Source organism: Festucalex cinctus, chromosome 11, assembly GCF_051991245.1.
Source record: "Festucalex cinctus isolate MCC-2025b chromosome 11, RoL_Fcin_1.0, whole genome shotgun sequence".
NCBI lineage: Eukaryota > Metazoa > Chordata > Actinopteri > Syngnathiformes > Syngnathidae > Festucalex > Festucalex cinctus.
In genome coordinates, this window is record NC_135421.1 from 11000098 (window position 1) to 11027809 (window position 27712).

General features: G+C 41.1%; 2 protein-coding genes across 5 annotated transcripts in view; one reads left to right on the plus strand and one right to left on the minus strand.

Annotated features, from left to right (window-relative positions):
* Window positions 1-839: 839 nt before the first annotated feature.
* rpl8 (ribosomal protein L8) lies at window positions 840-2508 on the plus strand. Of its 2 annotated transcripts, none has more exons than XM_077537243.1 (6): window positions 840-930; window positions 1393-1536; window positions 1611-1752; window positions 1826-2044; window positions 2122-2237; window positions 2313-2508. In XM_077537243.1, exons 2-6 carry the CDS (start codon window positions 1399-1401, stop codon window positions 2469-2471), a joined length of 774 nt encoding a protein of 257 aa, XP_077393369.1. In that variant the 5' UTR covers window positions 840-930; window positions 1393-1398; the 3' UTR covers window positions 2472-2508. The 2 variants fall into 2 exon arrangements, with proteins under 2 accessions (XP_077393369.1, XP_077393370.1); XM_077537244.1 differs by lacking the exon at window positions 840-930 and adding an exon at window positions 943-1031.
* A 2049-nt stretch (window positions 2509-4557) lies between these two features.
* The window catches only part of usp9 (ubiquitin specific peptidase 9), a 72098-nt gene continuing 48943 nt past the window's right edge, over window positions 4558-27712 (minus strand). For 2 of the 3 annotated variants that reach the window (XM_077537238.1, XM_077537237.1), the window contains exons 25-47: window positions 27582-27707; window positions 24457-24594; window positions 24214-24380; window positions 23991-24099; window positions 23766-23912; window positions 23521-23667; window positions 23071-23278; window positions 22585-22805; window positions 22318-22505; window positions 22073-22246; window positions 21609-21750; window positions 20783-21539; window positions 19258-19381; window positions 18967-19192; window positions 18750-18879; window positions 18430-18615; window positions 17726-17946; window positions 17551-17639; window positions 17120-17276; window positions 16440-16652; window positions 14153-14182; window positions 13723-13821; window positions 4558-6461 (exon numbers count right to left, since the gene is read on the minus strand). In XM_077537238.1, the coding sequence (XP_077393364.1) occupies window positions 6210-6461; window positions 13723-13821; window positions 14153-14182; window positions 16440-16652; window positions 17120-17276; window positions 17551-17639; window positions 17726-17946; window positions 18430-18615; window positions 18750-18879; window positions 18967-19192; window positions 19258-19381; window positions 20783-21539; window positions 21609-21750; window positions 22073-22246; window positions 22318-22505; window positions 22585-22805; window positions 23071-23278; window positions 23521-23667; window positions 23766-23912; window positions 23991-24099; window positions 24214-24380; window positions 24457-24594; window positions 27582-27707 (4251 nt within the window). In that variant the 3' untranslated portion in view covers window positions 4558-6209. The remainder of the gene's footprint in view (window positions 6462-13722; window positions 13822-14152; window positions 14183-16439; window positions 16653-17119; window positions 17277-17550; window positions 17640-17725; window positions 17947-18429; window positions 18616-18749; window positions 18880-18966; window positions 19193-19257; window positions 19382-20782; window positions 21540-21608; window positions 21751-22072; window positions 22247-22317; window positions 22506-22584; window positions 22806-23070; window positions 23279-23520; window positions 23668-23765; window positions 23913-23990; window positions 24100-24213; window positions 24381-24456; window positions 24595-27581; window positions 27708-27712) is intronic. The other variant, XM_077537239.1, reaches the window with a different exon arrangement.

The window sequence follows — 27712 nt, forward strand, 5'->3', positions numbered from 1 at the left end:
TGAACGTAATCAGAACTTGAACAGGTTTTTATTTGAATGTAATGCAGTCAGGTTACTCGAGCAGGATGAAAAGCTCCATGTCACACCTGCCAATAGCTATTCACTGGTTGGGCCACATTTTCAATGTGGGTGTGTGAGGCAGAAAACTACTATGTAAAACATTTTGAAAAAAAGTTTTGTATTCAGACTGAATGTTGGTTGAGTATTAGCTGTATGTACATCATATTATTTTAAGAACATAATTTTATGTAACAGATGAGAAAAATAACATCTCAAAATTGAAGGCAGGATCAGGGAACATGAGAGCAAATGATCAGCTCATCAGCAAACGCTGTACAAATCTGATAACGATCATCATCATTGAATCAGGTATGTTGGAGGAGGGAAATATCTAAAACAGGCAGGAAGGGCAGCGGGTCTTGAGGTCCCGAGTTCCCAAGCCCTGATTTATGGTCGATAAATGTGTTGAGGTTTGTTCTGCACAATCTGCAGTACCATCTGCTGGATAATCCGACATATTGTTTTTCGACTTTTTGCCATTTATTATACACTTTTATCCTGTTCTTATTTGGACGCAATTGAAATCTGTCATTTGTCATCAAAGAAATATAAGGGCTTGAAATTAGAAAAATATAATCAATATGGCATTTTAACTAAAATAGTTATTATTATTATTATTATTATTATTATTATTAATAATAATATTTTACATATGTTATTATATATATATATATATATATATATATATATATATATATATATATATATATATATATATATATATTTTTTTTTTTAATTGTATAACCATTTTACGATTGGCTGTGAGTTTAGCTAGCAAGCCTACATTACCCACAAGCCCCATCATCAATTCCTCCGGAAGAAATTTTTTGCTCGTGTTAGCTACTTCCTCTTTCCGTCAACGGAGTTTAGGTAGGACAACTTTTGCATCACTGTGGGTTTCGAATCTGCTGCAAACTATGATTTTATACAGTCATCCATTATAAATGAACATTTAGGATTATGCTGAACACGTTAGTGCACATGACACACTGATTATTTTGCATCCATAACCCTGAAATTTGTTGCTTTCAGGAGACGTGTGTGGCCTCGGGGTGATATTGCTTAGCTGTAGTATGAGTAAGCTAAGTCGATAGAGCTGCGTTAGTTGGTGCATTTACTCAATAATGTCACGATTGAAAACACAACATTTCGTCTAACTAGGTTTATTTATCGCCATATTAATAGTTTGAATTAGCGGAACGTGTCGAAGGAATCGTGTGTATCAAAAGACCGGCAGTTAGCTTGCTAACTTGCTGTAGCCGTCAATCAAAGTGAATTAATGGCTCATGCTTCGATCAATGGTGTCTTATTTATCTTTAACCCGATTTACAGTTCACGATGGGACGTGTGATCAGGGGACAGAGAAAAGGTGCGGGCTCCGTGTTCAAAGCCCACGTCAAGCACAGGAAAGGCGCCGCTAAACTCCGCCACATTGACTTCGCCGAACGCCATGGCTACATCAAGGGAATCGTCAAGGTATGTTCGGAATCTGATTTTTTTTTTTTTTTTGTGCAGGGGAATTTTAAAGTGACGTTCCCGGTCTGTTTCAGGATATCATCCACGATCCTGGTCGAGGTGCCCCCCTGGCCAAAGTGGCCTTCCGTGACCCTTACCGCTTCAAGAAGAGGACAGAGCTCTTCATCGCTGCTGAGGGCATCCATACGGGACAGTTCATCTACTGTGGCAAGAAAGGTAAGAGGAACGTATTCCTGTTATAACAGATTTATATTAAATCTACAAGATAACGTTGCATTCCTCTTTGCAGCTCAGCTGAACATTGGCAATGTCCTTCCCGTGGGCACAATGCCTGAGGGCACCATCATCTGTTGCCTGGAGGAGAAGCCTGGCGACAGGGGCAAGCTGGCACGCGCCTCCGGAAACTACGCCACCGTCATCTCGCACAACCCTGAGACCAAGAAATCCAGAGTCAAGCTGCCGTCCGGCTCCAAGAAGGTCATCTCCTCGGCCAACAGAGCCGTTGTCGGTGAGGATTGGCCGACGGGATGATCATATCCATCAACTGGTGTCCATGATTTTTTAAAACCTATTTTGTGTGTATAGGTGTGGTTGCTGGCGGTGGTCGTATTGACAAGCCCATCCTGAAAGCGGGTCGTGCCTACCACAAGTACAAGGCCAAGAGGAACTGCTGGCCTCGTGTCCGTGGTGTGGCTATGAACGTAAGTGTCCTCGCAGCGGCGTCCGCCGTGACGCTCCTCTTAGTGCGTACACTCATTTTCCGTTTCCACACGCAGCCTGTTGAGCATCCCTTCGGCGGTGGTAACCATCAGCACATCGGCAAGCCCTCTACAATCAGGAGGGACGCGCCCGCCGGTCGTAAGGTCGGTCTCATCGCTGCCCGTCGTACCGGTAGGCTGCGTGGAACAAAGACTGTCCAGGAGAAGGAGAACTGAGTTTGCTCAAAATAAAACAAAAACTGTTCCAAAGCAACACTGTTTCATTGTTTTTTTTGCCAGTTTGTGTACAAAAAACACCGTTGATTCAAATAAATTCCTTTAAAACTTCTTTGTGTAATACAAGTTAAAGTCTGAATTCAATAAAACACTCTTTTGAAACAAAGTAACTGTACATAGTGGTTTACAAAGGACAGCCAACAGTTCAAAATACTTGAAGGACAAAATAATGCTCTTCAAAATGTTGAACTTAAGGCTATAACAATGCAGAAGGGAGAACTGACTATTTTTGGATATAAATATTCAAAAGATGCAAATGACAGAATTTGGAGGTGGATGTATTAATTGGGTGCTCCGAATTGTCCCTAGGTGTGCTTGTGAGTGTGAATGGTTGTTTCTGTGTGCCCTGCGATTGGCTGGCAACTGGTCCAGGGTGTCCCCCGCCTACAGCCCAGAGCCAGCTGAGATAGGCTCCAGCACTCCCCTTGTGAGGAATAAGCAGTCAAGAAAATGGATGGATGGACTTTACTCAATCACATTTTTTTGGCAACCACTCCTACATTTCAATCATTTTATTATCCAGTCATTCACTAAAAATCTGAAATCTACTTGCTCTTCCCTGCTTTCTACCACAACATATGAATACCTTTTACAACATTTACTTCATCTCATTCTCATTGGCCTCTGTTGAAAACGTTTTATTAAAGGTGGACAAGTGGTTATTAACCTGCCATGCATGTTTTTGGAATGTGGGAGGAGATATATACTGTATATCCATTTTCAATGGGTTTCAAGACAGGTGGGTTTGCTCGCCAGTCAAGTACTGTTATTACATGGCTACTAAAGCAGGTATTGGTGGTTTTGGCTTTTGCTTGTCAGCAGGAGGAACCTTTAACTGCACTAAAATTTGCCGGTAAACAGCTGCATTGACTGTGGGCTGGATAAAATACAATGGACTCACATCAGCAAATGACAAATCTTCCCAAACCATTATTGTGGATAGAAACTTCACACTTGACTTACAAATGAAATGAAAATTTTACACATCTGAAAAGAGGACTTGGGAACACTGGCAACAGACCAGCGCCTTTTCTCCTTAGCCCAGCACAGATGTTTATGGTTCAGGAGTGGCTTGACACATGGAATTCTACAGCTGTAGCCAATGTGATGCAGACATCTGTATGTGGTCTAAGTAGTAAGTAAGCAAGCTTTATATAAGCTTTTCAGACAGGTTACAAAGCACTTCACAAAAAACGAACACCAGCATCTATCCACTCTGAACATTTTCCCTTTCCTCTACACGCTGTTAATGTACTTTAATTCAGTGTTGTGTGAGAACCCAGCTTCTTTTGCAATTAATTTTAATTACCTTTACCATTTAAAAGGCTGAGGAAAACCTCTGCAGGTGTTTTGCATTAGCTGACAAGATTGGGACACGGGGCCTACAGTAGGGGTTTTTCCACCGCTGGAACTTTTGGAGAACTTTTCAGTTTTCCTGGGTAAAATTAAGTTCTCGTGTTTTTCCACCAACAACAATTACCAGGGCAATTCAATTTCCCAGGGGCCATCCAAGTACTATCTCAGCAGCAGGGTCTTTTTGAGCCAGGCAGGAACTTTGAGGGGACAAGCTGCAGTGGCCACGGCTGATTTTTTCAAATTTGGGGGCGTTGTTTTTACATATGTTGGACTCATTCAAACTCATTTGAATTAATTACCGAAAACTCTTAAGACGCTGTGGAAACACAATTCAAAATTCTCTGCTGAACTTTTACAAGCAAGAACTCCCTTTACCCAGAACTCAAAGTTCCTGGGCTTGTTGGTGGAAAAACAGCTACTGTAGAAAACCTTGCCATATTCTAATTCTGTAAAAATAGATATTTATATCTTACTGCCATAATCATCAAAATTCAAACAAAAGCTTTAAATATTTCATTTTGTGTGTGGTGCACTGACAAAACAAATGGACCTCCCTCAAAATCCACATTTTTTGGCACCCATCTGTTACTTTAAATTCACAATGATGGGTATCTAAAAAATTTTTCCACTTCTTTAGGTTTGTTAGTAGTGGAGTAAACATGACGCAGACCAAGATTCAATGTTCTTTATTTGCTAAGGGCGCAATGCATTTTTTTTGTTGTTATATTTCTGTGCACAAAAAAACCTCACAAAGTGAAAGTCCACATCGCGACTGTAGCTCCAGAATTCAACGTCACACCATGGCCAAAACAAAAGTCGGCAAAAAACAGGGCGCAGATTAGAACTCTGTACAGTCAATATCTTCTTTAAAAATAACAAAAGGACAAAAATGTTCCTTTTAAATCAAAATCTATTTTTTAGTGAAATACAACAAAATAAATTCTATAAAATAAGAGCAAAAATATTTAAATATAATACGGTGGGCAGAATATTTTCATTTGCAGGAGTATTTGGTATGTTTTAGACAGAAAAAAAAAAAGGAAAAAAAAAACACATTCAAGTTACCAATTAAATACAGTATTTACTGATGTTTACCTTTTTACTACAGAATCACAAGTTAGTTGCAATGTGACTAACCAGCGGCTATTCCTAAGCACCGCATCCCGTGATGCCCACCTGCGGCCACCAAGCAAGATGGTGAGCGACTGGTCAGTTTACCCCAACGGGACGCGGGTCTCTTCCAAAACGGGGCGTGGGGCCTCCACAGAAGAGACGGAAGCTAAACCACTTGGTCTATGTTACACCACAAAGATGGCCGCCGGTGCAGCGATTCTGTTGCATATGTTTTTTTTGGGGGGGTGGGGCGGGGGTAATATTTTATCTAAGCTGTCTATCCCACCGGCATAACTCCATTGCCAAATGTGAAGGATTATATGTGCAATTGAAAAGCCACTTAGTCGTACATTGGTTCAAAAATATTGCCCTCATTGTAGATGAGTAGAAAAAAACCAAAAACAAAAAAAAACAGTAACGCACCCCCTGTGGAGATGTGGAGTAAGAACAGTTGTAGGTTGTTATGAACGTCTTCCTTCGGGCTACACTATTCTGGTGAAAAGCCATGCTAAATGTTACAGCATATTGACTGACTGAGCTTCAGAAAAAACAAAAAACAAAAAAAAAAAAAAACAAAAAAAAAAAAGGGAAAAAAAAAAAGGAAAAAAAAAAAAAGGCAATGATTCTCCAACCAAATGTTGCATGAACTGCTTTTTCACGTCAAACAGCCCACCCAGGCCGTCAAACTAATTTGACACCCGGGGAGCTAATGAAGAACAAGAACATATTGGTGAGAATAACAAACGCATCCTTCTTCTTCTGCGTCTTCTTCTAACAGTTGAATGACCGTTAAAGCATCCCATGGCTGGAACAAACTCTTACTGCGGAACATGGGCGATGAACACAAACGTCTTGTTTCTTGGGCAGGGAATTTTTGTCGGAATCCATCTTTGTCGTCAGTATGATCTGCAACCTCTTTCCCAACAGCGAAGCACAGCGAGTGATGCTACTGGGCGACCCCAACAGTTACAAACATGAACATTATGTACACCTTTCATCATCATCGCCAGCTCTGGGTTAAGTTTTTTTTTCTTTTTCTTTTTTCTTTATTTAGAACTCTCAAATCCACTCCCTCCGCTCCTGCGGCGCCCCCCGCTGGCCACGCTCTGAGAACCAAAGAGCAGAGGAGGAGTAAGGAGAGCGGGAACGACAGAGGCTCCAGGCACAGCAGAGGAGGGAGGAGGCGGTAAAAGGGGGCTTCGGGGAAGGTTACTCCTTAGGCAGGGCGGGAGCCGGGGTGGAGGTGGGGGCCGGGGCCGGGGCGGGAGCCATCTCCTCCGTGTTCTCCCAGTTCTCTTGTGCTCTCGGGCCGGGGGCGGGGCCGCCGGGGCCAGGGGTCGGGCCCGGAGACGGAGCCTGCGTGGGGCCCGGAGTCGGTGCCGATGCAGGGCCGGGGCGCTGAGGGTTGTTCATGTGCTGCGCGGCGGGGCCGGTGTATGGCTGCCCGTGAGGGTGGTTGTTCTGGAGGAGAGCATCGCATATTAAAATATATACAGCATTATACGAGTAGGATAATTAGACAGGATCAAATCTCATGAATAAAATCCACTGGTCTAAGACACAGTTCAGACCTTAAATTTAGGAACAACTTTCATTTAATCTGTGTTGAGTAGTCGTCATTTAAAGCATTTATTTTATTTTTTTAAATGACCATTAAAATCTTCATGGTACAATATGCACTTATTGACGGTGATATTTTGGCTTTGCAGTCAAGTTAAATAGAATTTAACATGACTTTTTTTGTTGTTGTTGTTGCTGCTGGCTTCCGTCTACGGAAGCGTGTTGGTATTCACTTGGGGGTGGGGGACGACAAAAAAAAACAAAAAAAACAAAAACTAATTTTTTTGGGGAGCTTTGTTTATTTTTTTTTCTTCTGTTTGTCCTGAATATTTTTTTTGTTTGTTTTACTGAATATTTTTTTCTGTCATAAAATAAAATTATTCCGAAAAACAGGAAAAAATAAAATAAAATAACTCCGAAAAACAGAAAAAAAAAAAAAAAAAAATTCCGAAAATAAATAAATAAATAAATAAATAAATAAATAAAATTACTCAGAAAAACAGGGGGGAAAAATTTACTCAGAAAAACATTTTACAATAAATAAATAAATAAATAAATAAATAAACAGAAAAAACAATTATTAAAAAAAAACAGAGAAAAATTCTGAAAAACAGAGCACCGACTTCTGTCTTTCGGAGTAAAAATTTTTTTGGGACCTCTGAACTCCAAGTGACTTGTTTCAGACCACTGCCCTGTATATATGACTGGATAGCCGATAGCCCATACACACTAGTGCAAGCCGTTGAAGTCAGAGGGCGGCCATCTTGTTACTCCCATGTCGCAAGCAGACTACTGTATAAACTATACGGTATACGTACAGATGAGACATCTGCAGCTCGTCGGCAGGTTAGTATAAGGCCGGAGGCGGTGGGTGTTTTGTTCCGTTTTGTTTATTCTTCCTTGTAAAAAAAAAATAAAAATTGGTGACCACCCCGGCACAAACCCCCCCACCCCGCCTCCGGCCTTATCCCAAACTACCTACGAGCTGTATAGGTTTCATCTGTATGTATACCGTATAGTTTATACTAGGGGTGTGAATTGCCTAGTATCTGACGATTCGATTCGTATCACGATTCACAGGTCAGGATTCGATTCGATACCGATTAATCCCGATACGAATTTATAAGTAAATTGTTGCGATTATTTTAAATTCAAATTTAGAAAATACTAATCAGTAAGCTTGTACAGTCTAAGATTTGTATGAAAATGTATTATTTATTTATCTGAAACTTCAGTCTTATACAGGTTGTAATCTGTTTCATGTTTGAACAGCATTGAAGTAAAATATTAAGGCTTAATGTTCCATTAAAATTACATCTTCTATGCTTAAGGTGTGAACCCTAACCCGAAGTAAGACGTTTTGTTGAATATTTTTCCATTAAAAATGGAAGTTTAAAAATCGATTCAGCCGCTTATTGAATCGATTCGAGAATTGCGTGATGTAGTATCGCGATATATTGCCGAATCGATTTTTTTTTAACACCCCTAGTTTATACAGTAGTCTGCTCGCGACGTGGGAGTAACAAGATGGCCGCCATGTGACTTCCACGGCTTGCACTGGCGTGTATGGGCTATCGGCTATCCAGTCATATACACAGGTCAGTGGTCTGCAACAAGTCATTTGGAGTTCAGAGGTTAAAAAAAACAACAACAAAAAAAACTCAGAAAAACAGAAGTTGGTGCTCTGTTTTTCTGAGTACTTTTTTGTTCAGTTTTTCAGAATTTTTTTTATGAAAGAAAAAAATAGACATCCATTTATTTTTTGCAGTTGAGGATTTTTTTTTTTTTTGCCTCTTCAAAATACATTTCACAAGCTGTCGGGATTTTGTGTACAAAACCACAGACAAGTTGGGTTGCGGTTCTCCTTGCTATTCCTCATCAAGTAGCCGTCTGTCCCTTACAATTACAAATGGCTTGAAATCACCACGAAAGGAAGGGGAAAAAATGAGAATGTTTACTGATGTAGAGTAGTACAGGTTGTTGATTTTATATGCACTAATGCAAGGCATTTCATTGCATTTTAGAAAAGTAACTTACTATTTATGTTACAACAGTGGTAACTTTTTGGAACCTGTTAAAAACAACTGTCTGGCCACAAAAAACCATGCTAAAAAGAACTATGGATTCTGAGAACTGGTTCACCTCTAATATATTGTGTATTGGATTATTGTTAACTTTGTGTTCCTATTTGAAATGCTGTATTGTATTAAGTGTTACGGCTCCCCCTATTGTTGAACAGAGGGAAAGGTTAGACATGCGCAGTGGATGTTTGATGGGTGGTTTTTGGTGTGATGGTGGAAGAGAAGCAGGTGTTCGACTGTGGAGAATAAAAAGTTTAAAAAGGCAACAAACGTCGTGTTTGATTAGTACAAGTCAACATTGGTAGCAGAGGATGGTTTGAGGATGGCTGCGAACTACAAGGTACCGCCAAAGTTTGACGAAACCAGACCGTATGAGAGTTGGAAAAATGAAATCAGCGTTTGGAAAAGGATCACAGAGTTGGACAAGAAAAAGCAAGCGCTTGCTTTGGCTTTAGGGCTGGAAGGAAGAGCCCGCGAAATCGCCATGGAGATTCCAGCTGACGACTTGGACAAGGATGATGGTATGGAGACATTATTAGCTAAACTGGACGGTGTCTTTCTAAAAGAGGAAAAGGATCGTACTTACGAAGCCTATTCTCATTTTGATCGAATTACGAAAGACAGCTCCGTTTCAATGGAAGATTACATCATAGACTTTGAACAGCGTTACAACCGGATGAAAAAATATAACATGACACTACCTGATGCTGTGTTAGCATTTAAGCTGCTGGAGACGGCTTGTCTCGACGAAAAAAACAGACAGCTCGCGCTAACGGCATGCACGGAGTTGAATTTCTCGTCAATGAAATCTGCGCTCAAACGGATTTTTGGAACGAAAACGACAAGTTCGTCGAACACGATACAGCTGAATCAGGACGCAGCTTTTCTCACGGATCAACGAGAAATAAAAGGAAAACGAAACACGTCGTTCAAAAGTGGTCAAATCAGGACACCGCTACCAGGCACCAATCCATTGGATAAATTTGGCAAACGTTCGAGGTGTGCTGTGTGTCAAAGCACATTTCATTGGGCCAAAGACTGCCCCCATAAGAGGAATGAGCAAGTAAAAATAATTGAAGATGAAAATGTGGATGAAGTGAACATAACATTGTGGACACAGGACCCCATGTCTGACTCAGAAATCTTTTTGACTGAATCTTTTGGAACAGCCATTATAGACACGGCGTGCACTCGCACAGTATGTGGTGAGATGTGGCTGGAGAGCTATGTTAATCAGCTCAGTCAAGAGCAAGTCAACAAGCTGATGAAAACAGAGCACCACAGTTGTCGGCCATTTCGTTTTGGTGATGGCAAAACAGTATATTCCAACAGAAAAGTGAGACTTCCGGCTAAAATAGGACAAACAAGATGTAATATTGACACAGAAGTGGTCAATGTTGACATTCCCCTGTTGTTGAGTAAAACATCCCTCAAGAGGGCTGGAGCAATTCTAGATATGGAACATGACAAAGTGGTAATGTTTAAGCAAACAATACCCCTGGAGTTCACCAGTTCGGGACATTACTGTGTGGACATAAGAGATGAAGAGAAGGATTTGCAAACAACAACTAAAGAAGAAGTCCTTTTGGTGACTGAAAATATGCGTCCAGATGAAAAGCACAAAGTCCTGCTCAAGCTTCACAAACAATTTGGCCATGCATCAGCAGACAGACTGCAGAAGCTTATTCAAAGTTCAGGGAACAAAGACAAAGACTGCCTCACTATTTTGCAACAAATAGTACATGACTGTGACATATGTCAGAGATACGGCAAAACTAAGCCAAAGCCAGCTGTTGGACTGCCACTAGCTTCAGAATACAATGAAACAGTGGCAGTGGATCTGCACGAGTTGGAGCAGAATGTGTGGTACCTTCATGTCATCGACCAGTTGTCACACTTCAGCGCAGGAACTATAGTGAAAACCAAGAAGGCATCCGAAATCGTCAACGCCTTCATTCACACGTGGATAAGTGTGCATGGACCTCCACAGCACATCTTCAGCGACAACGGTGGAGAATTCAACAACGAGGAATTCAGGGACATGGCGGAGAATTTCAACGCAGAAGTAAAGACGACAGCGGGGTACAGCCCTTGGAGAAATGGACTATTGGAGAGACAAAATCAGATTCTTACAGCCATCATCCTCAAGGTAAAACAGGACAATGGCTGTGATTGGCAGACTGCTCTGGACTGGGCCCTTATGGCGAAGAATTGCACGCACAGTGTTCATGGGTATAGCCCCCATCAACTTGTATTTGGTCAAAATCCTAACCTACCTTCTCTGTTAGTCGATAAGTCGCCTGCACTGGAAGGTACAACAATGAGCGCTAAGGTGGGAATACATATTTCTGCTCTGCATGCTTCTCGATAAGCTTTCACTGAAGCTGACTGTTCAGAGAGGTTAAGAGGGCACTGCGTAAGCAGCTCAGGCCAACAGATGAAAAATATGAAACTGGTGATAAAGTCTATTACAAACGAGCAGACAGTGCAGAGTGGAAAGGACCCGGGGTCGTTATTGGTCAAGATGGAGTTGTTGTGTTTGTCAGACATGGAGGTGTGCTTGTTAGAGTGCATCATTCAAGGCTCAGTAAGACACACACACATGATTATTATAAAAGTACAGCAGTACAAAATGTTTGCAGTGAAATCAGGGGTGAAAATGTGCAAAGCAGGGTGACAGAAACTATACAGGATGTGACACACAGTGAACAGCTAGACAATGACGATGAACAAAATGGAGACAGAGAAACCAATGTAGGAGAAGGGGTACATCCAACAGAGACACAAATTGAGATTGAGCACAATGCTGTATATGATAATCCTGTCATCATTGACAGTGTAAAGTTGAAACAGGGACAGACTGTAACTTTTATGAAAAGGAATGAGGATGTCCCTATGAGAGCAAAAGTGCTTGGCAGAGCAGGCAAAGCCACAGGCCAGTATAAAAATTGGTATAATCTCCAATATATTCAGTCTGATGGTAGCGACGGTGAAAAGGAAGCAGTTGATATGTCAGGTGTTGATCATCTCAACATTGAATCGGGAGTCATGAATGATGATGTACTTATTACAAAAGACATATCATTTGATGCAGCTAAACAGGAAGAGATCAAAAGCTGGTATGACAATGATGTTTTTGTGGAGGTAGAAGATACAGGCCAAAAGAGTATTTCTACTCGATGGGTATGTAGTCTCAAAGAAAGTGACAAAGGTATAGTACCTAAAGCCAGACTCGTTGCCAGAGGCTTTGAAGAGTTTAATATTTAAGAGCTACAAAAAGATTCACCAACTTGTGCATCTGAATCCCTCAGGTTGCTATTGACCGTGATTTGTCAAAATCAGTGGAAAGTCCATTCTATGGACATAAAGTCAGCTTTTTTTGCAAGACATGGAGTTATCAAGGGACATTTATGTCCGTCCACCTCTAGAAGCAGGCAGAAATGGAATGTTGTGGAAACTAAAAAAAATGTGTATATGGTCTTGCTGATGCATCACTATATTGGTATAACAGAGTCAAAGAAACAATGGAGAGCACAGGTGGACAAGTATCAAAAGTGGATCCTGCAGTCTTCTACTGGTTAGACGAGAAAGGCAAAGTTACTGGTGTGCTTGCATGCCATGTGGATGACTTTCTATGGGCAGGTTCATCAGACTTTTCTTCTGATGTGATATCTCAACTTCAGTCAGCATTCCATGTTGGACGTGAGGAACACGACAATTTCCGTTATGTGGGAATGGATATTGTTTCTGTTAATGGTGTGATACAGATGCATCAGCACGGCTATATTGAAAACTTGCAACCGATTCACATCCAACCAGCGCGTGCTATACAGAGGGATTCACCTGTAAATGAAACTGAAAGAGAGCAACTTAGGTCTAAGATAGGACAGATCTTGTGGGTTGCTAAACAGACGAGACCTGATGTAATGTTTGACTCGTGTTGTTTGGCATCCAGTTTAAAAGATGCAACAGTGCAATCTATTCATGATGCAAACAAGGTCATTCGGAAACTCAAAGCTGACAAGGTGACACTGAAGTTTCATCATTTGGGGAATGGTGATTTAAAACTAACCGTTTTCAGTGATGCTTCATTAGGAAACCTCCCGGATGGCGGTACACAAGGTAGTACATTGATCACCCTTATGGGAGATAAAGGAAAATTTTGTCCTCTTAGTTGGCAATCCAAGAGGATTAGACGGGTGGTTAGGAGCACCCTCGCTGGTGAAACACTTGCAATGTCAGACGGTATAGACAATGCTGTTTTCCTTGCAGCACTCTTCTCTGAGCTTACCACGGGGACTACAAAACTTAATGCTCCTGGGTTGGTCTGTGTCACTGACAATCACTCTGTATGACACCCTCAAATCAACAAAACAAGTCACAGAGAAAAGGCTGCGATTGGACATTAGCGGAATCAAAGAACTCCTTCACAATAAGACAGTTAAAGAGGTGCTCTGGTCAGTGACAAAGGCTCAACTAGCTGACTGTTTAACAAAAAAGGGAGCATCACCTCTGGTCCTCTTGAAAGCACTCAGTGTAGGACTGTGGTGTTCAATTTGAATGTGTTTGCCCTCTTTAATAAAAAAACAAAAAAACAAAAAAAAGAGGGGTAGTTTGTATGTTTGAATTTATGGGTTCTTTTACTGTTGATGTTTTGTATGCACTTTGCTTATTTTTTTTAATTTGCCCCTGCTTCTATCAGTAAGAATTCTGATGTCTTTTTATTTTTTATTTTTTTTAAGAAAGAAGAGGGAGATTGTTAACTTTGTGTTCCTATTTGAAATGCTGTATTGTATTAAGTGTTACGGCTCCCCCTATTGTTGAACAGAGGGAAAGGTTAGACATGCCCAGTGGATGTTTGGATGGGTGGTTTTTGGTGTGATGGTGGAAGAGAAGCAGGTGTTCGACTGTGGAGAATAAAAAGTTTAAAAAGGCAACAAACGTCGTGTTTGATTAGTACAAGTCAACATTATTATACTGCTAAACTTTTAGAAGGCATAAAAGAACTGAGATGTGTATTATACAATAACATTTGTATGGTTTATCATGATCATTTGGCATATTACAGCATTGATGACTACCTGCTGAAATTGTGTGGATCCAGGAGAATGTGGGTACAAAGAGGTGTCCTCCGGCGGGGACGAGTCTTGATCATCAGGGGCTTCCTGTTCATCTGGCTCCTGCAGACAGGATAGGAAGACGACACATCTATTGACTGCTTGCACCCGTGGCGACACATTGGATCAACTTAAACTATGGGAATGGTCATAAATCAATTTCAACACTGACATACACAAACACCTATTTCATTCATACACATCATTCTATTTCTAGCTTTGGCCACAGATGACTAATAAGAAAATAAAATAATATTGTGTGGGAGGTCAGTTCATTACCACATTACCCCTTAAAATACCACCATTATTATTATTATTATTATTATTATTATTTATGTTTTTTGTTTTTTTGTTTTAAACTTTTTCCTTATGTTGCGGTGCCTGGAATACTGACCTTCCCTGGGCTTTCCTGAGTACACTTGAGCTGTGTATGAAATATTAAGAAGCATGTCACTCCATTGGAATTCTTTTAAAAATCAACATCAGCAAATGCAACTAATTACAATCATAAACACGACACTCACTGTATTACAAAAATAATAATAATAGTAATAATAAAAATAAATAAAATAAAATAAAATAAAAAAAAGCCCATTTTACGCGACTACTCAACACTGCAACACAAAATCATCTACCCGACATTTTTCATCATGCATTTCACGCCTCCTACCACGTTTATTCATTCAACATTTTGGTGCTCTTTATGCTACACAGCAGAACCTACAAAGTCCTAAAAAAAATCGACCCTAGAGTGGTAGTTTGGCTCAAACTAAATTTAACAAAACAAGCTGACTCATGATTTGAGTGACTTAAGTTCAGTGATTCTTTTTCTCATTAACCATACAACAGCAAATGGAACTTGGTATTGTTCACATTATACTTAGCAGCACTATTACAGTACATAGGTTTCTCAATGTTTTTTTTAATAATTTTTTTTTTAATAGGAAACATGCATATTTTTCAAAATTATAGTCCTATTTAAGAACAAAATTGTTTTTCTGAATAACTGACATAGCACTATGCAAATTAGATGCACTTTGGCAAACAATACCTTCATATCATGTTACAAACCCCCAACCTCCTCCATAATGACCCCAACAGTCATTGTTGAGCCTGAGGGACACCGAAATATTCATCGCAATTGCTAAAAAAAACAAAAAAACAAAAAAACAAAAAAAACAACAACAAAAAAAAACAAAAAAAAAAACTTTTGTTTAAATAAGCTTTTCATCCGTATATTGACCAGCGTGTTTGACTTTTTCCATAATTGTGACGAGATCTTAAAGATTACCAGTAATTATTCTATTTTAATGTAAAACAACCTAAATCCTCCTGGTCCTAATTTTGAATAGCTTAAAAAATACAAAATAATCAAAAGTGATACATTTTTCCAGCCATATCGCCTAGCCCTAGAATGCTCTTAATCTTGTTCAACCATGTCATGATTTTTAAATAGAGTTTTATAGTCTTGGTCACATCACAGTCTCGACTTGTCTTTGTATTATGGTCTCGATCTCAACTCCCAAAAGTTTTGGTCTCGGTGAGTTTTGGTCTGGGGCAAGTTTTGGTATCGGATAATGTAGTGTAGTAGTCTTGAGCGCAACATAATCGATTACTTTTTTTTCTGTTTAAAATTAAAAAAAAAAAAAAAAAAAAAAAAGAAGGAAAAAAAAAATTACATGAATAAGAATTTGTCAAAAACCTTTTTTATCTCAAGAAAATAGGCAACTTTGAAATTTCGATTGCATTTAGGGGCACACGGTATTTGTATTTAATTGCTGTTATGATCATGAGGGTCCTTGGTGTAATTGTAATTTGGATATACTGCTGGTGACCAAATTTAAAATAGCAAAAAAGTGTGGCCAAAATGTAGCGAGCATTACAGACCAGGTCTGGTACATTCAAATGATTCATTTGAACCCAATTATTCTCTTTGTTCATGTCATGTCTTCTTCCAACTTTCATTTTATTTATTTTTTTATATTCGAGTCCGTGAGTTCAAACTTCGGGCTCATCGCACGGCAGGCTTTACATTCTTGAAAAACTCCACAAGAAACAAAGTTAATTATTATTAATTTATATATTAACTGTTCATTGAAAAGCGTTTTGATTCACACTGTTTTTTGTAATGTTAACTTACGTTTATTATTTGGTAATTGTAAAATGTTAATATTCCTCTCTGGCCCATTTGAATGAAATGTTATTACATTTGACAAGTTTTATATATTGAAAGGTAATTGTTAAATAGATTTTTAATAGGATGTAACTATTAAATAAACAATGACGAACATTTACTACTATCCAAATAAATAAATAAATAAAAATGTAACATAACATAATTTAACAAAACTGGTACTATTGAGTACCGGTATCCATACCCAAGTACCGAGTATTGGAACAGTACCGGTTCAAATATGAAAGGTACACCCATCCCTAAACAGCGGTTAACTTGCACATTGTCTTTACATTTAAAGATGCCACGGTAACATTTTGGACCCTTTCCGACTGGATTGAATTCTCCTCTGAAATTTAAACAACTTTTAACTGACTGACAACTTTGGAGGTTCCACTGTATGGTATAATGAACATACAAACTGCTAACAAGTGAAATGTTTATAATATGATAGCAGCCTGCGTAGGTCTTGCACATTGTGTAAGTGTTTGGTGTGCCAGGTCATTACCTCCTCAGGACAAAGTTCACAGGCCTTGGCAAGGGTCATGCGTGCGCTGTGCGAGCGCTCCAGGAAGTAACCGTTGGACGTTTCATTGCTCTGGACCGGAGGTGACCAGTTGTTGTAGCTGTACTGTGGATTGCCAGAGTATGGCCTCCTCTCTAGTTCGTCACCGAGCCACTCTACAGCCCACGTCCACTTTCGTTTCAGGTCACCGTTACTCTGCGTGCACATCATGGACATAATAATGGCAGTCTGGTGTAAGAATTACACACTCGTGCGATCAAACTAACAGGGGCAAAAATTAAAAAAGCACTTCAACTACTGCCAGCCGGACCATTTTCTACAACATGAAAATCATAGCTGTGAATTTGCCTTTACTTGTTAATTTCAACTATGCAAATCTGTCAGAAATCAACAGGATTAATCCAACCATTATTGATAGCCTTCATTCGGGGCATTGGTGAACTGTAGCCTATACAAGCTGACTTTAGGCGAAATGTGGTGTGCACTAGGGCTGAATGATTTTAAGGAACAAACCAGAGTGCCCTGCAACAACCCATGTAAACTCCACAGTAGGGCTAGAGCAGAGATCCAAATACAGAACCTCAGAACTGTGAGGCAGATGTGCGATCCAATAGTCACAACATGCTCTCATAAATATTTCTAATTTATGTGATCAGGCCTACCTGTAGGATCTGGTAAGCCACGGAGCAGTTGCTGAAGAGGGCCACCATGCACTTGATGCACTGGTAGGCCCGTTTCTGATAGTGGTTCTTGGAACGCTGGATGGTGTCAAAGAGACCATCCCTGTCATCGGGAATTCCCTTCAGCACATTATGAATCCTACACCACCACAAAAAAAAAAAAAAAAAAAAAATGGAGAACAGCATTACAAATAAACACTGCTATTTTCGTTACAGGAACTGTTAACTGTGTTCCGATTTGAAATGCTGAATTGCATTAATAGTGCTACAGCTCCCCCTATTGTCGAACATGGGGAAAGGTCAGGCATGCGCAGTGGATTGTTAGTCGGTTTGGTAAGAAAGAAAGAAACACACGTGCACACACAACTATTCTGACAATGTTCCGTTCATCAGATTAGAAATAAGAGTCTGACCTGTGCGTTTGCCAGGAGTCCTCAATAAGAAGGATCTGTAGCAGCAAGTCCAAGTGGGGCCTCAACTCATAATTATATGAGTACGCCACCTGTGCACACCCAAACACACACTTCATTTAAGTCCACATGCAGCCAGTAGAAAAATCCTGGTGGTGGTGGTGGTTATAGGTTTTACCTGCCACAGTAGCTCACTGAGCACAGTGGAGGAAAACTGGGGGTTCTCCCAGCAGCTGAAGCGGAGCAGCTTCACCGTCTCCTCAGAGTTGCTGCAGTCCTCAATGATCTTCTTCACGTAGCTTGTCCTCACAAACAGGATCTCAGCCACGAGCTGCTGCACCAGCATAACTGGGGTTGTCAGGTTGGTGTCCCCATAGGGGTTAGGCAGAGGGGGGTTACCTGCAGAGATGGGTAAACAATTATTAGAATGTGGGGATTTTTTTTTTTTTTTTGATGATGATTTAGATTTTTTTTTCCTTCCTGAGATTGAGCCCTCAGCTCAAAGCTCTGGCAACACAGCACAGAAGCAAAGAGTGGCTGGTTTGTCAGTCACCACATCCTGAGCAAGGATGATGATCCTCATAGGGCACTCTAATTAGGGTATGAATCACTTGATGGCTTGGCATCGTTAAACACCGTAAAAGAAAAGTAATAATCCAAGATTTATCTCTAATGCACATAAGCATGTTAATAGGAATCATGCTTGTTCTTTGGGCGGTTGACTTAGTCTGCATTCGAGATCAACTATTGTTTTGATATCAGACAAAAAAAAAACAAAAAAACAAAACAAAAAACAAACACTACACCAGAGTGTGGGAAAACAACTAGTGTCCGACTTGTATTTGTCTGAATTCAGGCAACTGAAAAAAGAGCAAAACACACCGTTAATGGAGGACTGCATGCGTGAGGATACGTCACAGCAGCGGACCAGTTGGGAAACCACCGTGTAAAGCTTGCCCAGTTCAGCATACTGGTACTTGATGGGGGGGCCGGGGCCTTCGTCCAGCGCCACTAGCATGAACGTGGCAGGCACATTCAGCTTTAGCAGCTGGGTCTTTTCTGACAAGCCTATTGGAGGGGTGGGGGGGTGTATTATTTGTAGTGGGAGGAGGAAAAAAAAACTATGCATTAAATGGGATTATTGCAATAAATCCAGTAACTCACAGCAGGTGTACATGACAGGTGTGTTGTACGCTCCTTACCCAGATTGGCATACATGACAAAGAGGTTGAAGTACTGTTGCAGGTGACGGCCATGTTCAGAAACCTCTCGTCTGAGCAAGTTGAGGACAGCTCTTAAAAGGTGGTCACTTAGACTGAGGTTATCACAGCCCTAATCAACATAATACAATTAGTAAATTCCAAGTCCAAGCAGAAAACTCTCAAATCATCTTAAAATCCATCAACAAAAAAGCTGAACCTGAGCAGAGGTTCCAGGCGAGGCGGTGGGGGAGGGGCAGGGGCCGTCTTGCAGCGAGAAATGGGCGATGAAAACTATGAGCTTGGCAAAGGCGCCACGCACTTCAGCGCTCGGGCACTCCAGTAGGTACTCGGAGAAGCGGTTGGGGTAAGCAAACAAGACGTTGTGTGCAAACCAGTAACGTACATTCTTACTGTGTCTCAGCAGGATGCAGAGAGCGTCATACCTTATAATGGAGAAAGCATGTTTAGAGGACAAAATGGAGGCAGAAACAATGTGGACAACACTTACCAATCACTGGCAGGACCTCTGACTAATTTCTTAGTGTGGAAGCCTGTGCTAAAGAGGAAGCGAGCAGCCAGCTGGGCACTTATCATAGCAATCTCCTCTGCCTCTGGCAGAAGGTGGTCTTGTCCTAATAAAGAGAAAGAGCAGGGCTTGGACCAGCTGTGTCTAAGCATTTCAAAACAGCTCAACAAAATCAATTAACTATATCCATTTAATTTGTTTGTTCAACTTTACGTAGGAGGACATTTTTTGTTTAATGCTGAAATATTTAGATTTAATGCTAAAAAGTCAACAGCGTTTTAATCCTTTATTTTCTTTCAGCTTTACAGATGCCAGATCCACTGTGCATAAGCTCTGGAACGCATGGTGACATCAGTCATTTGTAATTTAATTGCAGCCACCATCTGCTTTATTCCTGGAGACAAACATGTTTGTGGTAGGAAACCAAGTGATTAATTTGGAGGGTACTATTTGAAGAGTTTTCTTTAAATGCTGTGGTCAACATCCTATGGCACAAGAAGATTATTATTTATATGAACAGCTTCATGCCTTCAAATATTTTATTTCCTGTGCAGCAGCAACAAGAGTGTCGTGGCGAACACACTGTACAGTGAGGGCAGTTGTCAGTAGATGTGCTTTCAAAATAAATAAATACCGGTACATAGATATGGGAATATACTGTTGCGGGCCTCTTTACAATACTCGATACAGAATCGATATTGCACACTCATTTGTAAAGTTCCCCGGCGCATCTGCAATTCAACCACGCATGGCACTGGCGGTAAACCGGCAGCACTACTAACATTAGAAGAATTTTTTTTTTTTTGCCATCCTGTATAATAAAAAATATTTCAGTATACATACATATTTTCATAAAAATGTTTATAATGTGAAATATTGGGAAATGTATTACCTTGAAGGTCATGTTACAGGGGTCACAATACAGGTAATACCCAGCGCTAGTTCTCAGCAGCTGGGTCTTACTGCGCCTCTCCACTAATTATTTTTTCCGTAATATCTTGCTCAGGAGTTCATTTAAATATATTTAACACACAATATAGTGCAGTGATCACCGAACTAGGATGATAATCACCATCAGAGGAGACACCATCTCATAAGAAACTCTAGTTTAGAACCACAAGCATGATGGGGAAAGGCAGGTATCTAGAATGCATATACCCGTTAAATGAAGTCCCCACATAATGGAGGCTCATTTTTGTACTGTGCAGTTTACACGTACCATCTGAAACGTTGTACTCTGGTGGTGGGTGCTGATATTTTGATAAGCAAAAATAGACCATACTGGCTCAGCAGTTAACCATATAATGTTAGAGTGTGAACAATAGTGGTTATGAACTGAGGTAATTGCACTTAAGATTTTTTTTTTTTCTCCCCCCGATGGGGAAAAAGGTGGCATTTATTTGGGACAGCCATTATTTGAGGTCATATGGTATATTTAATATGCCCACACAAGGCTTCAAAAGTTTGTGTCTGCTGCTGTTCTTGTGATGATTTTTGCACTGCTCACCTGGAGGAGGGTTTAAATAGACACTGTTACAGGTCAGAAGTTTCTTAATGAACTGGAAATATTCCAGGCTGTATTGCATTCGGTTGTGCATAAATTGGACGTTCTGCTTGCGGACGCTGCACTCAATGACACCAGGCATCTTGACCTGATGTGGCTTGGCGGTGGAGATAGTCAACTCCGAGATGTACTTGACAAGCTCGCTGTCCTTGTCTAGGGAGTCCATACGCTCATAGAAAAGGATGTAGGCGTTCCACCATCGTTTCTGTCTGCGGTACGACATCCTTTTCATCATGTGATCAAACACCTCGCCCATGTATTCACCACCAAAGCACTGGTTTTTCATCTCCTCCTCGTCGTCCATCTTGCATTCCGTTACGTCGCCGTCATCAAACTTATACCAGCGGTTCTTTTCGCCATCGCCGCCATTTCTTTGGATGATGTATGAGTAGTAATGTCCACCGCTGGCCTGGCCCGAGTGGACCAGAACCCCCACTAAACGGTACTTGGAGCTGCCCACAGGCGTGGGTTCCGAGGGCTCATTCTGCTGGATCACTTGGTTCTCCGGGTTGACGTCATCGCCCTCAATCTTGGCCACGCCGGCTACCGTGTACGGCTCCATGTCTAACTCCCTCGGGAATTCAAAGTAGTCGTTGAACTTAATGGCACATTCCCGCTCCCAGTCGTAGTCGAAGCGCTTCAGTTGGATGGCGAGGACCGGCGGCAGCTTCTTGATCAGGAGTCGCTTAACAGTGTCCACCTAAACGGGGGGCATTCATTAGAGAAATCTGTCAATTGCATCCAAAACATTTTATGCATGTTATCTTACCTTCTTATTACACTTTTCACAGTGATATGCATTGGCTCCCTCCAGTAGATCTCCTTTGACATACTGCTCCATGGAGTCCAAAAGGTTCTGGTGGTTTCTGATGTCTACATTAAGTGTTGTGAATGACTCCTCACACTCGTATCTAAAAACGTAGGTAAAAAAAAAACTTTTTTTTGGTAATAAAAACCCAAAATTGACACTTTCAAGAGTCATAGATGTCCACAAACCATTGATCCTACAGCACATTTTTGTTTCAACATCATGCAACAAGTTGTCCCACAGAGTTTCTAAATCTTCTAAATTAGTGATTCACAACTGGTGGGCAGTGGAAATGTTTTTGGTGGGTGACAACAAGAAAAAAAATACAGGTACTAATAATATTTGATGATTGACTGATGTTGGATTTTTATTCTAAAAATATTGTCTTGTAAAAGGCCCACTTTGGGATGCAAAACAAAACTCACCTGTGAGGGCATCCCTGACAGATCTTCTGATCGGCAAAGGAGCCTCCTAGCACCTTGCTGAGCATAGCAGGATGACCCAAGGCCTTCAGTGCTTCATCCAGACTATCCACCAAAGAATTGAAAAACTCTAAAGCGTCATGCTGCTCTCTTAGATTTACTGGTTCTCCCCATAACCTGCAGAACCATAAGTAGAAAGCATTTATAAGCTTTTCCAAACAAATCCAGCGGAAATGACAATTACATACCTGAATTGTTTCCAGAAGCCCCTCGGAACATAGTACTGAAGTCTGGAAGCAGCCAGGTGGCCAAAGATGACCTGCAGGTGACGCAATACTCCAATGTTGTACTCTTTCCTGTCTTCTGCTTTGCTGGCAGGTTTATCGTCAAACTGGTGGTGATAGCTGAACACCTCATCACGAGGATCCACATTCGTCTGTTGGAGTAAAAGCTAAAAATGAGTCCACAATGCCACATTTGCCATTAAACCCAAACTATTCATTAGCTGTCAGTACCTCATTCTCTTGCTTCTCATCACCTGACATGTCATCATCCACATCGGTACCCGTGCCCTCAATGGCCAGGATGCCGTTGCGAATGGGAGGGATCATGTACAGCTGCTGAATTACAGAGTTCATGTAACATGTGGCCCCAGCGTTCTTCAAACCCACAAAGCCTTTATTTGGCCGTGGGCCCACAGGAGGCAGGTACTCCCACTCCGTCAACATTTCACAGCCTGGAAGGAAACAAGGAAGATCTCAAGTTTTCCTCGAGTGGGACACATCTTAAGAGATGGGATTCCAAACTGAGGGTTGGGACCGCAAAATATAACAGCAGTTTTTATTGGGTCACCAATTGACATGGCAAAAGTAAGCATATATCTGTGGCTTCTGTGCTCTTGATAGTTTGTAGATACTGCAATAGTTTGGATCCAAAGGAGAAAATAAATTTCTTATTGGACTTTGAGTTGGAATAAACCCTGCTCTAAGACATCAACTTACCCAAATAGTACATGTCTGTGAGTGTGTCGACAATCTGCTTGAGGTTGCGGAAACAGCCGACAGCCAGCGCTACCAGGAGCTCAAAACCAGCATTGATGGAGGCTGGGGTGCTGCACACTGGGATGGCTTGCTCAGTGGGGAACTCTCCACTCTTCATGTACTGCAGGTAAACGTTTGAGGCTGGGAAAATGAAGTCATCAATCAGCTCCTGTTGAGGGGAAAAAAAAAAATTAACTATATAATACTTGATGATATACAACAACCAATGTTTCCAACACAACAAGATAGAAGAACTGGTGTTCGAAGAACTGAGTATTGTCTTTTATATAGACAACCCTCCTCCCCAAGAAGTGGACAAATCCTGCCTTTTGTGCAATAATTCCCTTAAACTCATGAGCATTGAGCATAAAATGCAAATGGTATCAACATTTATCATGTGTAGTTGTGTACCTTTATGAGGTTAGCTCCTCCTTTCTCACAACCAATGTAATACTTCTTCTCAGGAGTCTGGAAGGCTAGAAGCTCCTTGGTGACACCAAGGTGGCCTTCCAAGATGGTCTCCTCCACACCGGTCTCCCCTGTCCTCTTGACTTCATCCTAATAGATGCAAGATCAGTAAAATCAGCTCACATTCACAATGGAGACACTACAAAAATGAGTCCCATGCTAACCTGGGACAAGACAGGATAGCCTACCCTTATCCTTTTGAGCCAGTCAATCTCATTGTTGAGCAGCACCTCAGCATTTGGCAGGTTGATGTTGCTGTTGTAGGCATAGTTCAGGAGATGCCGGAGCAAAGTAAAGTAGTCCCCAGCATGTTTAGCTCGCTCCTTAGCGGTGGTCTGCACACAGGTGAGGAACGTTAGGATGAGACCAGCAGCTAGCAAAGGAGCACTACATGTTGCATTTGTGTCACTCACGCCCAGAACAGTGAAAAGGAGGGTAATGAAGAAGAGGAGTGGTCGGTGGCCCATGCAACACCTGGTTGCCATCAGGAAAAACTGCTCCTGGGCCATCTGACGCACAGATCTGTCAAAGGCACACATAATAGTTCGATAAAAAAAAAAACTACAAATGTCAACCCATTGTGCTGTTTAGCTGACATTTATGCTTAAAATATCCAACACATAATGGTGCACTTACTTGCTGTGGCAGTGTAGCAGCAAGTCTATAATGAAGGTTTGCCAAGCCCTCTCTTTACTGAGGGTGTCAAGGGCTGTGGGCATCAAGGCAAAACACAACGTCATCACTTCCAAGGCCTCGCAACACACCTGCTCATCTTCACCATCTGGTTCCTTAGCTGCGTTTGTCTAACACAGGTAAAACATTTTTAAAGAATGCAGTTAACATTAAATAAGTTCCCAGTCAAGCTAACTTGATATTTACCTTCTCGTATATCTTACTGATATCTTCATTAGAACTGAAGACAAGCTGCACCGTGCCACAGCCTGATGCCCAAATTATTTTTTGTACCGCTCGGATTACACAGATGTCAGGAATAGACTTAGATGTCTGAAAAAAATTCTGAGAATGCCACAACAAAATCTGTTAATATACATATGTGGACAAATTAATAATAGTACTATAGTAAGAAAAGAAAATAATAAAAATCAGACATTGCTTTCGAACTGTGGTTCATCAGAAATATTTTGAGAAACTCATGAAAACAGTCCTGGACAAAAATGATGGCACACCTAATGTAACTGACATAAGGCATCTCATTTATTTTAATTTTTAATCATAGTTTTAATTTGGTTCAAAAGTACAATAAAGACTATTACAGGTACCGGTATATGAATTAAGTTATAATTTTCAGGTGATTTATTTTTGGGTTAAAACACTATATTGAAGGGAAACATATTTTCTGTTCCACATACCTGTAAATAGTTAAGCGATAGTTAATTGATGCAGTTAATAGCTACAAGAGGCACTTCCTTGACGACAATTTAGGGAGTTTTCACAGAAGAAAAGACGCGTTTTGACCGTTGAGAAAATTTCACCCATCAATCCATTTATGGACCTTTATTCCTTTTGAGTGAATGTGGCCAATGGGGTTTTGCCATTTTCTAAGCCTGTGTCCAATTTAACAAGGCTGGGTCCTCCGAAGGTTGAATTAGTTGGCCGTCACAATTGGCGCGACTCAACAGCACGCAAGGACTTAAGCCTAATTTATGCCTCCACGTTTGCTCTCGCGTTGATGAACGCCATAGGTCACATGATCGACGCGAGCCATGAATTTTAAGTGCCGCGTCGCTCGTGGACGGCTGCGGTGCACACGTCGCCAATCTTTCAACGCCGTAGATGGCGGGGCGTAGCTCGCTTCTGATTGGTCCGTTCGATGGCGTTTTTTCTTTTTTTTTTCTCTCTCTCCCCGCCCCCCGCCCAGATAGTTTCCGTGAAGGCAACTGGCGGCGCAAATCGACTTCCTCCTCGGAGACCACGGCTGTGCATGTGGATATGTGCCTGGGACGAGAGGCGGGAAACAACAATAACTTAAAAAAAACAAAACTGTGTTCGCTAAGCGCATGGCTGTTGTGTTTTGGCGAGTTTACGGCCAACACCGGTGCAAATTGGCAATAATTAATTGCCACGGTGATGAACTTACTCTCCCCCCGGCTTTGTTTCGTGTTTCTGAATTAAATTGAACTTCCTGAATCCGTCATAAAATGCAGAGGAATCGCCACTCTGTGGCGTCCCAGCCATAGCGACAGCGGGACTTGGTGTGAAACTCCAGCAGACACAGATGTGTATTGCGCACAAGTCGGAAGGCAAACGCACGAGCGGAGCTACGCCGTAACGCCTCCGTGCGAGCCTCTCGCAGAAGCATACTGAGGCCTTTAAACATGAATGGACTGTCGGTCAATGCGCTACCGACAAGCAGCATTGACAGTCCATTCATATGCAAGTCCGTACGTGCTGTCGAATCACGCTGGTAGTGACGTCATGCAACGGAAAAATTCGGCCTTTGGAGAACCCAGCTTTGTGAATTTGGACTCAGGGTTTCTTAATTGTTTCACGTGAATACTCTTGTGCCAATGTTTATATCGCTAATTTCTTAGTTCTACTGGCATTATTGGGGTCCTGTTTGAACATATAAAGACATGTAGACAGAAAACATCCATTAAAAGCATAATAAACTTGACCTTAATTAATTTTAATTTGACCCTACTGACATGTTCAAGCAAGGTGTCTCCTCTAATTAGCATCACAGGTGTATGAACTGTTATGCACTCAGTCAGCCTATTTAATGGTTGAAAAATAGTCACTGTGCGGTTTGGTGACATGGTTTGTACCAAACTGAACATCGAATACAGAATGTGAAGGAGCAAGTTGGCTCAGGGCATAAGAAAATTAACTTATAGAAAAGTACATTAAAGTTAAGGCTATAAGACCATCTCCAAGCAGTTTCATGTTCCTGTGACTACAGTTGCACATATTCAGAAATTTAACATTCCCACGACTGTAGCCAACTTCTCTGGATGGCCGGCCGCAGGAGGAAAGTTGATGACAAATTCAGAAGAGGGATATTATGAATGTTATGAAAGAGCCCAAAACTACCTCCAAAGAAGGTCAAGATTAAGGGACATCAGTGACCACCAGTCACTGTTTGAATCAAAGTGGACTTCACGGGAGTCAACAAGCAAGGACACTACAGTTGACAAGCCCCAAAGCTGCTGGGTGAATAAGCACTCTGTTCACAAATGGAAAAAATTAAGCATACCAGGAAAAGAACACTGAAACATTGACAAGGCACTATTATTTTCTAGAACCACTTTTCTGTATCTGTGAATGGCAACATTAAATAGAGACTATAAGGGTATCTAGAGAGAAATACGCTGCCCAGTTTCAAGCTTGGTCTTAGCTGCAGGTCTTGCAACAGGACACAGTGACAAAAAGCAGTGAAAACTATTCTGTGGCCTTCTATGAGCCCTGACCTACATCCTATTGACCATCTGTGGAAGGAGCTGAAACATGTCATCTGGTGTCTTCAAACTTGAGACAACTGGAAGAGTTTGCTCATGAAGAGTGGATGGGCCAACATACCTGCTGAGAGGTGCAGATTACTGTCTCATTGAAATTTACAAACATTGATTGCAGTAAATGCCTCAATATTTTTTATCACAATCTTCTAAGTTAAGGGTACCATCATTTTTGTCCAGTGCATTTAAAAAAAAAATAAAATAAAATTCTGTTCAACGATAATTCTAAAGCTATTTTCATGGTTATTTTTCTTTCATTAACAAGGGTACCAACAATTTTGTTCACCTGTGAACTATTGATGTTTGTGTGACGCGTTATTGGTATTTTTACTCTGAATAAATGATACATAATTGAAACATTCAGCAATAAAGAGCTACTAATGCAGAGCCGAATGTTCCCATAATTCATTAGAGCAGTGCATGAATGAGGCTTCTCGCCAAATATCCTCAAATGAAGAACATTAAAGTAACTGTGTATATTCCGATTTGAACCCCCCTACAGAATGTTTTCATTAGATTCTCTGCAGTTACCTCATCAGAAATCTGTTGCGCCAGTCGGATGGCTACATTGCGCAGCATACATTCTGAGGCAGGATTTGGGATGTTTTGCAGGGCGTTCTGCAGCACCAGAGCCTGATCGTGAGTGGCCTGATTAATCTGTT